Below are 15,533 nucleotides of genomic sequence, written 5' to 3' on the forward strand. Positions count from 1 at the left end.
ACCTGCAGAGCTTGCATGCCGCATTCATAGAGAATGGGGGAGAGGGGGGCAAGTGTAACCTGCAGAGCTTGCACGTCGCATTCATAGAGAATGGGGGAGAGGGGGGCAAGTGTAACCTGCAGAGCTTGCCTGCTGCATTCATAGAGAATGGGGGAGAGGGGGGAAGTGTAACCTGCAGAGCTTGCATGCCGCATTCGTAGAGAATAGGAGAGAGGTGGGCAAGTGTGACCTGCAGAGCTTGCACACCGCATTCATAGAGAATGGGGGAGAGGGGGGCAAGTGTGACCTGCAGAGCTTGCACGTCGCATTCATAGAGAATGGGGGAGAGGGGGGCAAGTGTAACCTGCAGAGCTTGCACGTCGCATTCATAGAGAATGGGAAGAGGGATGCAAGTGTGACCTGCAGAGCTTGAACGCCGCAATCAGAGAATATAGTGACCGGATTTTTGTGGGTCCAACCTGGGACGGGGAGGGGGGCGCGGCGAAAAGTGGGGAGGACTGAGGAGCGTGCAGCGGCAAAGACGGGGGGGCGTGGCCATGACATTGTATGGGCGGAGCTAACGTAATAATGTAACAGCGAGGCATAAGAAAGCAGTGTTTACGCCATGATGTGGACAAACGAGACTTTGCATCATGGGTGTGCAGAAACTGTGTGATGCTAATAGTATACCGTAACCACAAAGCAGCAAACATAGCCATCTATGACCATTAGATAATAAATGCAGTAACAGTTACCCAGGACACCAGAATATAAACGCAATGGGCAACATGTCAGCACAAAATAAACACAATGCGGGCAAAATGTCAGTATAAAATAAACGCAATGCGGGCAACATGTCAGTACAAAATAAACGCAATGCGGGCAAACATGTCAGTACAAAATAAACGCAATGCGGGCAACATGTCAGTACAAAATAAACGCAATGCGGGCAACATGTCAGTACAAAATAAACGCAATGCGGGCAACATGTCAGTACAAAATAAACGCAATGCGGGCAAACATTTCACCAGAAAATAAACGCAATGCGGGCAAACATTTCCCCAGAAAATAAAAGCCATGCGGGCAAACATTTCCCCAGAAAAGAAACGCAACGCGGGCAAACATTTCCCCAGAAAAGAAACGCAATGCGGGCAAACATTTCACCAGAAAAGAAACGCAATGCGGGCAAACATTTCACTTGAAAAAGAAAGCATTTACTCACCTGGCAGAAGTCTCCGGCCTCTGGCGCGCTGCTCCCGGGACCACCTTCCTCCTGCTCGTCTCCCGCGCTGACAGGGCTACGGTAAGATGGCGCCCGAAGCCCTGTACTGGAGACAAATAGTCTCCAGTACAGGGCTTCGGCAGCCATCTTGCCGTAGCCCTGCTCGCCTGCTGGAAGAAGGAGGCTGGAGCGGGGCTGCGGGCAATGAACTGGCACGGCGTCTATAGACGCCGCTGCCAGTTCATGAGGATACAGTGACCAGAGTCCCAAGGCCGGGACGTCCCGCTACTGAAAGCGGGACATTTCCCGGGACCTCATGCTGCCTGGGACAGCGGACCCCGAATCCGGGAAGCGTCCCGGGCAATCCGGGACGTCTGGTCACTCTAGACAGGGGGAAAGTGTAACCTGCAGAGCTTGCACGCCGCATTCATAGAGAGTGAGGGAGAGGGGGGCAAGTGTGACATGCAAAGCTCGCATTTCGCATTCACAGAGAATAGGGGAGAGGGGAGCAAGTGTGACCTGGTGAGCTTGCACGCTGCATTCATAGAGAATAGGGGAGAGGGGAGCAAGTGTGACCTGGTGAGCTTGCACGCTGCATTCATAGAGAATGGCGGAGAGGGGGGCAAGTGTGACCTGCAGAGTTTGCACGCCGCATTCATAGAGAATAGGGGAGAGCGGGCAAGTGTAACCTGCAGAGCTTGCACACCGCATTCATAGAGAATAGGGGAGAGGGATGCAAGTGTGACCTGCAGAGCTTGCACGCCGCATTCATAGAGAATGAGGAAGAGGGGGGCAAGTGTGACCTGCTGAGCTTGCACGCTGCATTCATAGAGAATGGCGGAGAGGGGGGCAAGTGTGACCTGCAGAGCTTGCACGCCGCATTCATAGAGAATGAGGAAGAGGGGGGCAAGTGTAACCTGCAGAGCTTGCACGCCACATTCATAGAGAATGAGGAAGAGGGGGGCAAGTGTGACCTGCAGAGCTTGCACGTCGCACTCATAGAGAGTGAGGGAGAGAGGGGCAGGTGTGACCTGCAAAGCTTGCATTTGGCATTCACAGAGAATGGGGGAGAGGGGGGCAAGTGTGACCTGCAGAGCTTGCACGCTGCATTCATAGAGAGTGAGGGAGAGGGGGGCACATGCAGGAGAGCGGAGGTAAAGGGGACCTGCCACCCAGGTAAAAACCCCTCCACATACTGCAAATGTATCATTAATTACAGGAACATGTTTCTATGGAAGCCGGATTAAACTATAATACTGAAATCTCACTGGGCACTGCCATTCTAAATAATCATCTGCTGTGTCTGGAGATCCTGACTCCGCCCCGCTTTCTGGAGCCAATCTCTATTGGAGAAATTTTTACAGCACATCTTATGACCTGTGCCCTAAAGCCAGGGCTGTGGAGTTGGTCCAAACTCATTCGACTCCAACTTCGACTCATCAGTTTATGAAACCACCGACTCCAGGTACCCAAAATTGCTCCGACTCCTCGACTCCATAGCTCTTCCAGGCCTATGGAAGGGTACAAACGTCATCCAAATCTGATACCCACTCCTCAGTTTATGAAACCTCCAGGTACCCAAAATTGCTCTGACTCCACAGCTCTACCTAGAACCCACATCTACCTCTTTGGTACTAATGTGAGAAGGGAGTTTTGAATCAGGATGATTATTATTGGCTAATTTAAAAAAGTAGGGTGTCGGCTAAGAAGCCTTTTTCAGACTCTATTCCTGTTTGCTGACGAGATGATAAAACACAGAGCTACGCACAAGTTAACTTGACTTCCGGTACACATATATCATGAATGTTACCCTGCAGTAATCGGTACCCGATCCCTCAAACAACACTGCAGGGCGAGGATTTACAGACGCATTGTTATGGCCCGTTTCCACAGAGGCTGTTTGTGCCGGAATTAAGGTGCACAAATGAGGATCCGGATTCTCAGCCTATTACAATCAATATGCTGCTTCTGAATTGCATGAAAGAATTCTGGAGCACTGCTTCAGAATTCTAGACAACTCTGAATCCCCACAGTTCTGCATGGCACGCCACAGATATTCAGAAAAGTAATCTGTGAGCACAAGTGCCAGCATCTCACTCAGAGATGGATGACTGGTGCTAGTGGAAACCCACCTTTAGCCTGCAGGCTAGCGATATGTTCTGTTCCTATATCCAGTGGAGCAACCCCAGTGTGACATCACATAGTGGGTGGAGATATAAAATACGATCTTTTCTTCCAACCTGAAGGATCTTTCTAAAATATGATTGTTCGCTAAAAAATTCTACCATTAATGGGCATAATGAATCGATTGAATATCACTGATATTCACTGATGATAAAAAAAGTCAGTTCTATCTGTATACTGTATCATCACGGATATTTGTATATTTGCTGTATCTGCTGACACAGCCACATGCACAGTACAGCTACTTGGTTTTTGAGGTTTTCTGACTAGTGTTGGTGATACGTCTCCAGATTTGCTTCCTGCTTGGTGCGGCTAACACCAGTGAAGATAAAAGGGTGTGTGTGGGCATTCTGTGCAGAGCTTGAGCATTAAGGCCTTTTAAGGCACGCCCAGCAGACTGGAAGGTTATTGTGTAACGTGACTTGTGTAGCACTGATATGGATATCATACTGATAGTGGTGAACCCCCTCATACAGTGTGATTGTCCTGACAGTTAACTGTCTGTGAACCTTGTTGCATTGTAGGAAATCACAACAGTTTCCAAATGACAAGCAAAGACTACCTCCCTCTATGCATAGAACTCTCACCAACGAACATTTCCTACAGATCACCTGGCAGGACTAAAGATCAGTATCCCCAGTGATAGAGTTCAGAATGAAAATCAGGGAGAGGAAAGGCGAAGCAGTTTATTTTGGCGCTTGGCTATGCTGCGCAAGGGTAATTCGGGGATCCGGCTGTCGCCAGACTGCGAATTACAACTCCCTCCGAGTTCCTACCACTCGGAGAGGGAATAGTATTTAGCCGGGTATTTGAGTGGCAGCAGGGTCAGCCGAATGCACAGCTCACCGGTGGCACGCCCATACGTACGGGAGAAAAGTGTTTCCATGGACAAACACTGACTAAACCATCTATTAATAAATATTGTAAACAATAAGCAATTTTATTCATTAGGTCATTTTCACTAAAGGGCCACTTTAAAGCAATTATTTTTCCATTCAGAAAGACCCCCCCCGAGACCTTCCCCCTCTCTGTGTGACCGCTATCATGGAAAAGGCATCTGCAAGGATAGTATATATATCACCTAAAGGCAGCTCTGGGTATAAATACATCATGCCTGGGCCTGATATAGGACGTTGTGGCTGCTATGTACCCTCTGTGCCGCGCTCCGGATGAGGAATGTCACACACAGCCGCACAGAAACACGAGTGAGGGGGATTGTGAGCCAAGGAATCATCAGGGAAGCGATGCTGTGAAACAGCCAGGAGGAAGGATGATAAGAGGCAGCCAGAGAGGATGCTGGGAAATTATCCGGGAGAGCTGGAACTGACTCCAGCTGCGCACACAATCAGCATCAGCAGAAGGTGGAGCAGATCTTCTCTCAGGAGGATACATTTTGCATCAAGGGGCTTGATTCACAAAAGAGTGCTAACTGGTAGCACGGGCGTTTTCACGCGAATTTACGCGCGAAACGATAACAATTTTGCACGGAAATTCGCAATCACGCGCGAAAACGTTTAATTGCACGCAAAATTTTGCGATCGTGCTCAAATGCGAAAATTCACACGAAAACTCCCTTGCTAACAGCACTCTTTTGTGTATCAATCATAGATGGTTAAAGAAGCCCTAAAGTTAAGGTTCGCACACACGTCAGATAAAAATCATTTGTACATGAACGATAACGATCGATTTTTGCATGCACAACCGATGATCGTTCATACAAACATAACGAACGATTTCCAATGACGCATGTACACGACCAATATCGTTAGTCGTTTTTGATCCGTCCTGTTGAACTTTTTGTAACGACCAAGGATGAACGACCAAAGTGTGTACAGCTAATTTACCGATATAGAAAGATCGTTCAACACAGAACGCATGCACTGCGTATACAGCCGCGGACTTCTCAACCGTACGCGTGCGTTGAATAAACGAACGTTCTTTTTTATATAATTTTTTTTTGTTTTGATTATTATTTTAAAGTAAAGACACAGTGATTACTACCTACACTCACATAGCTACATGCTCTCATGCATTCACACTCATACACTGTTCACACAAACACTTAACCGACGATCGTTCATATCAGTACATTAATTAGTCAGTCTATGTCGTTATACATACGTCATTTCCGATGTACATTACCTCACTTCCCTTAAAATATCGTTCTTTACATCGTTTATGTGTGTATTCTGCTTGGTCGTTGAACGGTCGTTACTTTTTTGTTGTCCATCTTTGATTGCTCGTTTAGTACGATCGTTCGTTTAAAAATGATCTGATGTGTGTACTTACCTTTAGAAGGATAGGGAGGCCGGCATCTTTATGTCCAATTAAACAATGCAGATTGCCTGGCTGTCCTGCTGATCCTCTGCCTCTAATACATGTAGTCATAGCCCCTGAACAAGCATGCAGAGCAGGTGTGATTCAGACACTACTGCAGCCAGCGAATTCAGCAGGACAGCTGGGCAACTGGTATGCTTTAAAATGCAATAAATATAACTGGCCAGTGGTGTAGGGATCACCATAGCAGCTGCTATGGGCCCATAGCCAAGGGTTGCCCAGCGGCAAAGGTCAACGGCGATAATGGGGTCCCCTGAGGTGCAGAGTAATGCAAGTGGAACAAAGGAGTGAAGTTATCTATACTGGGCTACCTAATACTAGGGCCCCCTCAGGCTAACTATACAGTATTGCTATGTATTACTAAAAGCCCCTCTGGCTACCCACACAGGGGGAGGGGGGGCTACCTAATACTGGGGTTACCCTTGTGCTGCCTTTAGTGGGGAGAACTTCTGGATACTTATACGGTGTGTGTGTGTGTGTGTGTGTGTGTGTGTGGTGTGTGGTGTGTGTCACAAAGGTGCCTTATAAAAAAAAAAAATAATGTGTGGGTGTGGGACGCCCCCTGGAGGTGCCCAATCAAAACTTTGCTATAGGTCCCCATGCTTTCTAGCTATGCCCCTGTGACTGCCACCATATGGGACACAGGGGCATGCTATCTGCCTCATGACATGCCATTGTGTCCCCACACCACCGCGCTATAACCCTAGGGTGACCAAGCGTCCTCTTTTGCCCGGACAGGTCCACTTTTTCCATCCTGTCCGGGGTGTCCTGGCGGGTTTTAGAAATGTCCGGGTAGTACGAGCATGAAGAGCTGTTTTGGGAGCCAAACGAGCTGGCTCTTTGGGAGCCGAGTGGCCGCGCCAGACGAGCCGATGCTTAAAGAGCCAGAATTCCCATCACTAGATGGAGTCTCAGTCTACTGTTCGGCTCCCAAAACGGCTCTTCATTGCATTAGGCAATCAATCCCTGCTGCTCTGCTCCGCCTCTGTCCCCATCCACTGAGAGCAAATTGCGGAGCAGAGGGGCGACGGTGAGGGGTGGAGTTAAGGCCTAGTCAATGAAGTGAAGTCACGCTGGGCTGCTGTGGCCTGTGGGAGCAGTCATTTATTTATATAAGCTGCGACACAGACGCAGTGCAGAGAGTGCAGACTGCAGAGGCCAGGGATCAGAGCAGAGAGCGACACAGAGCAGACAGGGAGCAGCAGTGGCAGTGCAAACTGCAGACAAGCCAGGGATCAGAGCAGAGAGCGACACAGACAGGGAGCAGTGCAGACTGCAGACAGACAGCCCAGGGATCAGAGCAGAGAGCGACACAGACAGTTAGCAGTGCAGAGTGCAGACAGACAGGCCAGGGATCAGAGCAGAGAGCGACACCGAGCAGACAGGGAGCAGCAGTGGCAGTGCAAACTGCAGACAAGCCAGGGATCAGAGCAGAGAACGACACAGACAGGGAGCAGTGCAGACTGCAGACAGACAGGCCAGGGATCAGAGCAGAGAGCGACACAGACAGGGAGCAGTGCAGACTGCAGACAGACAGGCCAGGGATCAGAGCAGAGAGCGACACAGACAGTTAGCAGTGCAGAGAGTGCAGACTTCAGAGGCCAGGGATCAGAGCAGAGAGCGACACAGAGCAGACAGGGAGCAGCAGTGGCAGTGCAAACTGCAGACAAGCCAGGGATCAGAGCAGAGAACGACACAGACAGGGAGCAGTGCAGACTGCAGACAGACAGGCCAGGGATCAGAGCAGAGAGCGACACAGACAGGGAGCAGTGCAGACAGGCCAGGGATCAGAGCAGAGAGCGGAGCAGTATAGCAGGAAAAATGCCGAAGCGTAAGTGCAGCTTCACCAATGAACTGCAAAGAAAATTTCCCACATACCGTCCCGGTCGGGACAAGTGGGAGGCGGAGTGCACCGTGTGCAAACCTGGTACATACGTCTCGGTATCCAATAAGAGAGCTATTATTTTGTTATAAGTTTTTACAGATTTCATTTTATTACAGAGGTTAATTCAGCACCATAGACGTATAATAAATAATGTTCATCAACCACTAAGAAGCTTGTCTGAATTTGTCTGGAGGCTGTGCCGATCGTCCTCTTTTTTGGAAATCAAAATATGGTCACCCTATATAACCCCCCCCCCCCCCCAAATTGGCGACAATATTTTTCACCATCTCGGAGGGTAAATAGAAGAGAGGGACTCCCTGCTCAAAACACCCACGCCACGGGACATTTCTGCAGGCTTTCCAGAGCTGCCATTGGGCATCTCTCTCTCCCTGGCCGCGCCCCCTGCTGTTTCCCAGCCTCCCTGAACGCAGAGAGAGAGAGAGAGAGAGAGAGAGAGAGAGAGAGAGAGAGAGAGAGAGAGAGAGAGAGAGAGAGAGATCTCTCTCCTTCCAGCCTCATGACCCAGAGGCCAAGAAAGTGAAGGTGGTTCAATGTGGGCCTCAGGAGCAGCAATAGCGGCATGGATGGCAGCTATCTGATCCGCCCAGCCCCCCATATATTTTTTTTATTATATGAGCTTACCGCTGGCTCTCTTTTTAAGTACAAGTATTCAATAACAGAGTGATGAAAGAAAAAAAGAAAAAGTTAAGGTCAAGCTGGGTTACTGCCTGCTCCTGGGCCCCACAGCAGCTGCTGTACCCAGTGTTGCTATGCTCCTATTGGCTCAGAAGTTAGTTGCCCCTGGAAACTATGCTATAACACAGGAGATGATGGCTGTGTCTCTGCCTCCATTCACAGAGTGCAGCATTCCCCCTCCTCTGGTGTCACTCTCCGGTTTCCAGGTTAAAGATTAGATGAAGCCATACAAGCCCATTTTGCCGTCTCGCTCCCTTTCCAGCCCATTAACGATCAGTCCGAGACCTGATTAAATCCGGCCGCCTGCTGCGCACTTCTTTCTTGACCTGGCAGCGGGGGGTCAGATGTGGGTCACAGACCCGAGGAGGACAGCGAGGAATAAGCAGTCCAGAAAAACATCACGGTGAAGACACGGCAGGTGGCTGCCACAGCCAGCGGTTAATATGTTCCTGGTATCGGCGGGGGGCCTACTGCCAACAGGTGAGCAGGACTGCTGGGTAACGAAGAGATTTCTAACACTTCTCTGAGCCTCTGTCACGGGCGGCTGTTGATGTGAGGCAGCGTGAGGGGATAATGGCTAAAAATCGGCGCTCTAGCATGCTTCGGCTCTGGGTTATTAAAGTACTTATTGCGCGTAATGAACGGAGCCAGCCACGCAACGTCTGGGGTGTGATTCTGATAAACTGTCCACTCATCATCTTCCCGCTTATCGGGCCGAGGAAAACGCTCGTCTTTATTCTTCTCGCCTTGAAGGATCAGAAAATATAATAGCACCAGCAAGAGAGCCCTTGGACATGCAGCAGATCGCTGATTAAGTAAAGATACTTATATTCATAGCTTCTGTTAACACCCAGATTAATGTTACAGAGCGATAATAACGCCTCTGCCGTTCTGAATCAAAACCCCACAGTATCCAGAGATTCAGCTCTATTCATCTGCTGTGCATCTGAAAGCAAAGGCTTCAGAGATTACAGCCAAAACAGATGATTTACATTTTACTGACTACTTGGCCATGATAGAATGAACTTGACGCCCACTTTTTTTTGCTGTTTTTTTGTTTCTACTCCATACCACTGCTCTGCCCCACCGTCTCCTTTCAGCCCCCCCCCCCCCCTCTCCCCTAACCCTACAGGATTCCTCAATTTCATGGGTAACTCTGTAACCCTCCAAAAAAGGGTCACAAGATTTTGCTCATGTATTTCTATGTGTAAGGTGACTTCAGTAGCTAAGGCTAAAATTTGCCTTAACCATCCTGACGTTCTATTAAATGCGCCAAGGTGGATGCGCAGCACTATTTTTTGTGGTTTTTTTTTTTAAATCATGTAGCTAGCCTAGCGCTAGCCACATGATTCCCCCCTCCCTGCGGCATCCCTCCCACCCTTCTGATCGCCGCCGGCAATCAAGCCCATCCGGAAATCCCGTTCTGAACGGGATTTCTTTAGGGCTTCCCCGTCGACTTGGCGATGATCGTGATGACGTCATCAACGTCGTGATGTCATTGGGAGTCCAAATCCACCCCTCAGCGCTGCCTGGCACTGATTGGCCAGGCTGCGCACGGGGTCTCGCGGGGGGCCCTATAACGCGGTGGGTAGTGGCGCATTGACGGCGGCGATTGGCTTGCTGCGTGTTACGGGGCCTGAGCGGCGCCCTCCGGCGGTAATGGACGAGCTGAGCTCGTCATTACCACCAAGGAGGTTATAGAGACCCTGTAACAAAAAATGTACCTTTCCTGGCTCCAGCCGGGGCGCTGTTGTGGCTCTCCACACGGAGATAGGCGAAAATAGCCGACCTCCGTCGGGTCCTCTCCACTGCGCAGGCACAGGCAAAGGAGACTATATTATCACCACATCACTGACTCCCTAGTAATGTGCATGCATACAATATATGCCCCCAGAGGTATATCATTCAACCCCTGCCATAATCTATGGAGGATTTCTGTGGCCTGGGACCCACTAGCAGTGCTTTTCCAAGCGCTTATGATGATGTGAAAAACTCCTGCTAATGCAATGCTGGGTGTGATCCAACTTGTGGGATCTGATTTTTTTTTTAAATCCCCCATAGCATCGCATTAGCAAGAGCTTCACAACTCACAAGTGCTTATTAAAGCAATGCTAGTGGATCCCAGGCCTTAGTGGGGAGACAATGATCCTATCCCGCATAACCCATGCAGATAATATTTCAGGCTGTAAACAAACCCGGGACTCTAGTGCAGCAAGGCAAGTGCAAGAGCCACTATGTCACCATGCTATATAATATAAAATGTTGGATATGTTGTATATATCATTATGAATTAAACAAATTCCAAAGCATTAAATACATTCCAAAGTGATGTGATATACTCAGTTACAGCCACTAGAGGTCGCCCTAATACACCTTTGAATTATTTCTGTTTTTGAATCAAGAGAAAAAGGCCTCTCCATAGACTAGCTTCCTATAAGTGCAAGTAAAACAAGCCCTTTGTTCATTCACAATGCTATATGCCTTTTCTTATTGCACATTATACTTTTTGTTAGTACTGAACACAGGACAAAGTAGCACTACAGAGGGCTTCTCTGAGCGCTATAGGTAGATGTATAGGCAGATCTGACAAAGAGACAGATCGCACTCTGATGGAATCTGATTAGAGATCTGATATTTATACACAAGGGGAACAGCGCCAGGGGTTTCATTGCATTCATCGCTTTTCCGGATATCACTCACCATTACTGCCATGCACCCTATCGACCACAATGGCCCGACATCTTGCAGCATGTCCGTTTGACACATGTGGCCAATTTCGGCCTGAAATTGGTTACGTCATCAATCTGGCATGTTCTTGGCAGCACCGATTTTCACCCGGTTCAATAATATTTATCAAATCGAATTGTTGATAGATGTATGGCCATCTTAATGGTTACAGCTATGCTGAGATCTGTAGTTCATTGATAGAAAAAAAGAACCCGGTGCCCCATCCTTCTGGCCATGGCTACATGAATATTTGAGTGGAATCGTGTTCTAATGGGCCTTTCCTCTCATGATAAGACCAGATGCAGCTCTGACAAAGGCCTAAGCGCATCTTACTTCCTGCGAGCAGCGTGTGAAGGGTTAAAGCTGAGAACAGTGCTTCTTATTGCCTGTAAGCAGCGCGTGAAGGGTTAAAGCTGAGAACAGTGCTTCCTATAGCCTGTGAGCAGCGTGTGAAGGGTTAAAGCGGAGAACAGGGCTTCCTATTGCCTGTGAGCAGCATGTGAAGGGTTAAACCTGTGAACAGTGCTTCTTATTGTCTGTGAGCAGTGTGTGAAGGGTTAAAGCAGTAAACAGTGCATCCTATTGTCTGTGAGCAGCATGTGAAGGGTTAAAGTTGAGAAACGTGCTTCCTATAGCCTGTGAGCAGCGTGTGAAGGGTTAAAGCTGAGAACAGTGCTTCTTATTGCCTGTGAGCAGCGTGTGAAGGGTTAAAACTGAGAACAGTACTTCCTATTGCCTGTGAGCAGCGTGTGAAGGGTTAAAACTGAGAACAGTGCTTCCTATTGCCCATGGGCAGCGTGTGAAGGGTTAAAGCTGAGAACAGTGCATCCTATTGCCCGTGAGCAGCATGTGAGGGGTTAAAGCTGATAACAGTGCTTCCTATTGCCCGTGAGCAGCATGTGAGGGGTTAAAGCTGATAACAGTGCTTCCTATTGCCTGTGAGCAGCTTGTGAAGGGTTAAAGCTGAGAATAGTGCTTCATATTGCCCGTGAGCAGCGTGTAATGGGTTAAAGCTGTAAAGAGTGCTTCCTATTGCCTGTGAGCAGCGTGTGAAGGGTTAAACCTGTGAACAGTGCGCCCTATTGCTCCTGAGCAGCGTGTGAAGGGTTAAAGCTGTGAACAGTGCTTCCTATTGCCCATGAGCAGTGTGTGAGGGGTTAAAGCTGATAAACGTGCTTCCTATAGCCTGTGAGCAGCGTGTGAAGGGTTAAACATGTAAACAGTGCTTCCTTTTGCCTGCGAGCAGCGTGTGAAGAGTTAAACCTGTGAACAGTGCTTCCTATTGCCTGTGAGCAGCATGTGAAAGGTTAAACATGTACACAGTGCTTCCTACTGACTGCGAGCAGCGTGTGAAGGGTTAAACCTGTGAACAGTGCTTCCTATTGCCCATGAGCAGCGTGTGAAGGGTTAAAGCTGAGAACAGTGCATCCTATTGCCCGTGAGCAGCATGTGAGGGGTTAAAGCTGATAACAGTGCTTCCTATTGCCCGTGAGCAGCTTGTGAAGGGTTAAAGCTGAGAATAGTGCTTCATATTGCCCTCAGTGTGTAATGGGTTAAAGCTGTAAACAGTGCTTCATATTGCCTGTGAGCAGCGTGTGAAGGGTTAAACCTGTGAACAGTGCGCTCTATTGCCCCTGAGCAGCGTGTGAAGGGTTAAAGCTGAGAACAGTGCTTCCTATTGCCTGTGAGCAGCATGTGAAGGGTTAAACCTGTGAACAGTGCGTCCTTATGTCATGTGTGGCCACGCTGCGTAATGACCGCCTCGCCAGCGGTTTGGTGACACTTACTCGCACCAGCTGTTCAGGAAATGGCCCCCTGGAATTCTCTGGTACATTGACCGGAGGAATCACCCAGTCTCTCTTCCGTCTCCTCAGGCCATTAGGCTCACGATGCTGTCGCCATGGTAACAGAGTTTGACTCAGGATGTGAGGGTGTTCGGATGGCTGGAGCAGCTTAACTTGCTGATGAGGAGGAAGTCCAGAAGTTTATGATCGGTTTTCATATAGAAAGAGAGAGAGAGAGAGAGAGAAAGAGAGAAAAATCAGACATTGAGATTCTGTTATACAAAAACAAAAACACAACATATTTAGCTTAAAGGACACCTGAAGTGAGAGGCATATGGAGGCTGCCATAATTATTTCCTTCTAAGCAATACCAGTTGCCTGGGTGTCCGGTTGATCTTCTGCCTTTATTACTTTTAGCCATAGCCCCTGAACAAGCATATGTAGATCAGGTGTTTCTGACAAATCTGACATTAGCTGCATGCTTGTTTCTGGTGTAATTCAGATAATTTTGACTTGATGCAGGATTATGCAAATGTTGTATGAAGATTTATGCAGCTTAAAAATTGACCAATGAAATTTTACTTCAGTAGGATTTGATTGGTCCATGTTCAAACTGCATAGATTTGCATACAAAATTTACATAATGCCACATCAACTCAAAATGATTTGCATCTCATTGGCTATCCTTAACCTTTTCGGGACCGCCTCTATGAGATCCTACGCCGCACTTGTGGCTGTTCTAGCCTGATGCGGCGTAGGATCTACGCCGGCCCGCAGTTTCCGCTCCCGACGCGATCGTACGCACCCGGAGGGGGAGATTAAGCTGTCATATGACAGCCGACATCTCCCCCGAGTGATCAGCAGCCATCGCGTATGGCTGCTGATCACGTGATCACTACGATCGCCGTCGGATCGTAGTGATCAGTTTGACAGCTGCGGCGGCAGGGGGGGAAAGAAGAGGATCCACTCACCTCCCTGCCGTTCCTGCGACGATTGGCGCCCCCCTCCGCTCTGGCCGGCATCTCCGCTCCGTCTGACGTCAGCGCCGGGTCCCGGCTTGATGACGTCATCAAGCCGCGACCCGGAACTGATCGTCAGATAGAACGGAGATGCCGGCCGGAGAAGAGGGTCCCGTGCGGCTCATCACTGGAGCCTGGAAGATAAGTGAAGGCTGCGGGCAGAAGGGGGGGGCACCTGCCACCATGGGGGGATCACAAATCGGGCAGCCACAGACGGGATCCGGCCGCCTGACCCCCCCAAACGCGCGCACCCCCTTCCCGCGCAAAATGCCTGGTCCTTAAGGGGGGGTAGGTGGCCGGTCCCGAAAAGGTTAAGCTACGTACACACATACGACAACGATTGTTCGTTGTGAACGTCGAATGAACTTTTAATTGACGAAAGAACGTCAATTAAAAGTTAGCTTTTAAAGGTGTGTAACGATCTGATCGTTAGAACGAACGTTACATCACGTTAAGCAACTATTGCGCTTGCGCATAAAAATGAAAAGTTCCATGGAGAAATAGCGAAATGCACATGTCAAGCCTAGTACGAAGGACTGTTTTCCAACGATGTACTACTTTTGCAAACGATCGTCGTTGGAAAAAATCCGCCAAGCTAGATCGTTCGTTTTTCACGATCTAGCTCGTTCGTCGGCTGCTTTTTTTTAAACGATCGTCGTTTGAAATTATCGGGGAACGATCATTTGAAACGACTATAGTCGCATGTGTGTACGCACCTTTAGAGACATCCTCTCTTACACTTAGGCACAGTTCTTTTCTCAAAACCAGCAATTGCTAAGATGTTGACCGTGTCCACATGGTGCCAATTTTATGGAAATTTATAGAGCTTAAAAATGAATCAGATTTAGCGGCTGCTGCATTTAACTGGTCCATTTCCAAGCTGCGTAAATCGGCATAAAACTGGCATTTAAATGTGCATCAACTGAGAAGTATAAGCATTACACCAACCAACCCCATTTAAGACAAAGCTATACATGCATAGCTCCCCACTGTCCCTCTTTTGGAGGGAAAGTCTCTCTTTGAGAACCAAATCCCTCTGTCCCTCTTTCATCCTTATTTGTCCCTCTTTCAAGACTGATGTACAGATCTGTGTACGTAAATATGTGTATTTTTCTCCTGAAAAATGTTATAAAATAGACTCTAAACTTTATTCTCATCATTTAAAATCATATATCATTTAAAAACATACTTTCAAATGTTATTATAAGATAAAACTACATCTGATTCTTATGAATACTTTGTGATAGGCATGAGTACGGGTGTGGCTGGCCGTGGCTAGGGTGTGGCTAAGGTGTGACAGGGGCGTGTCTTAAAAGGTCCCTCTTTTTAACTCAAAAAGTTGAGCGCTCTAAAGAAAAGATGCAAGCTAATTAAAAACAAAAAAAGACTTACACGGAGCTTCCTCCAGCCCCTGGCAGCCGTCCTGTACCCTCGCTGCAGATTCGCATCCAGCCGGTGGACCTCCATTGCTGGCGAGGTCGGTATATACTGCACCTGTGCAAGAGCCGTTCTCAGTCGTGCTAACGTGGTCTGGAGTGGAGCTCGTGCAGGCGCAGTAGATGCAAACCTGGTGAGGTCGGCATCTGCAACGGAGGGGACCCTGGGCCACTGGCTGGATGCGGAGCTGCGGAAAGGGCACAGGACGGCTGCCAGGGGCTGGAGGAAGCTCCGGGTAAGTAGATTTTTTGTTTTCACTTAGC

At 48.6% G+C, this 15,533-nt stretch overlaps 1 protein-coding gene across 7 annotated transcripts in view; it reads right to left on the reverse strand.

Annotated features, from left to right (window-relative positions):
* Positions 1–15,533, reverse strand: part of CDH4 (cadherin 4) — a 1,011,299-nt gene that overhangs the window by 206,953 nt on the left and 788,813 nt on the right. For all 7 annotated transcript variants that reach the window (XM_068263314.1, XM_068263308.1, XM_068263309.1 and 4 more), the window contains one exon: positions 12,818–12,991. In XM_068263314.1, the coding sequence (XP_068119415.1) occupies positions 12,818–12,991 (174 nt within the window). The remainder of the gene's footprint in view (positions 1–12,817; positions 12,992–15,533) is intronic.

Source organism: Hyperolius riggenbachi, chromosome 12 (genome assembly GCF_040937935.1).
Source record: "Hyperolius riggenbachi isolate aHypRig1 chromosome 12, aHypRig1.pri, whole genome shotgun sequence".
Lineage (NCBI taxonomy): Eukaryota > Metazoa > Chordata > Amphibia > Anura > Hyperoliidae > Hyperolius > Hyperolius riggenbachi.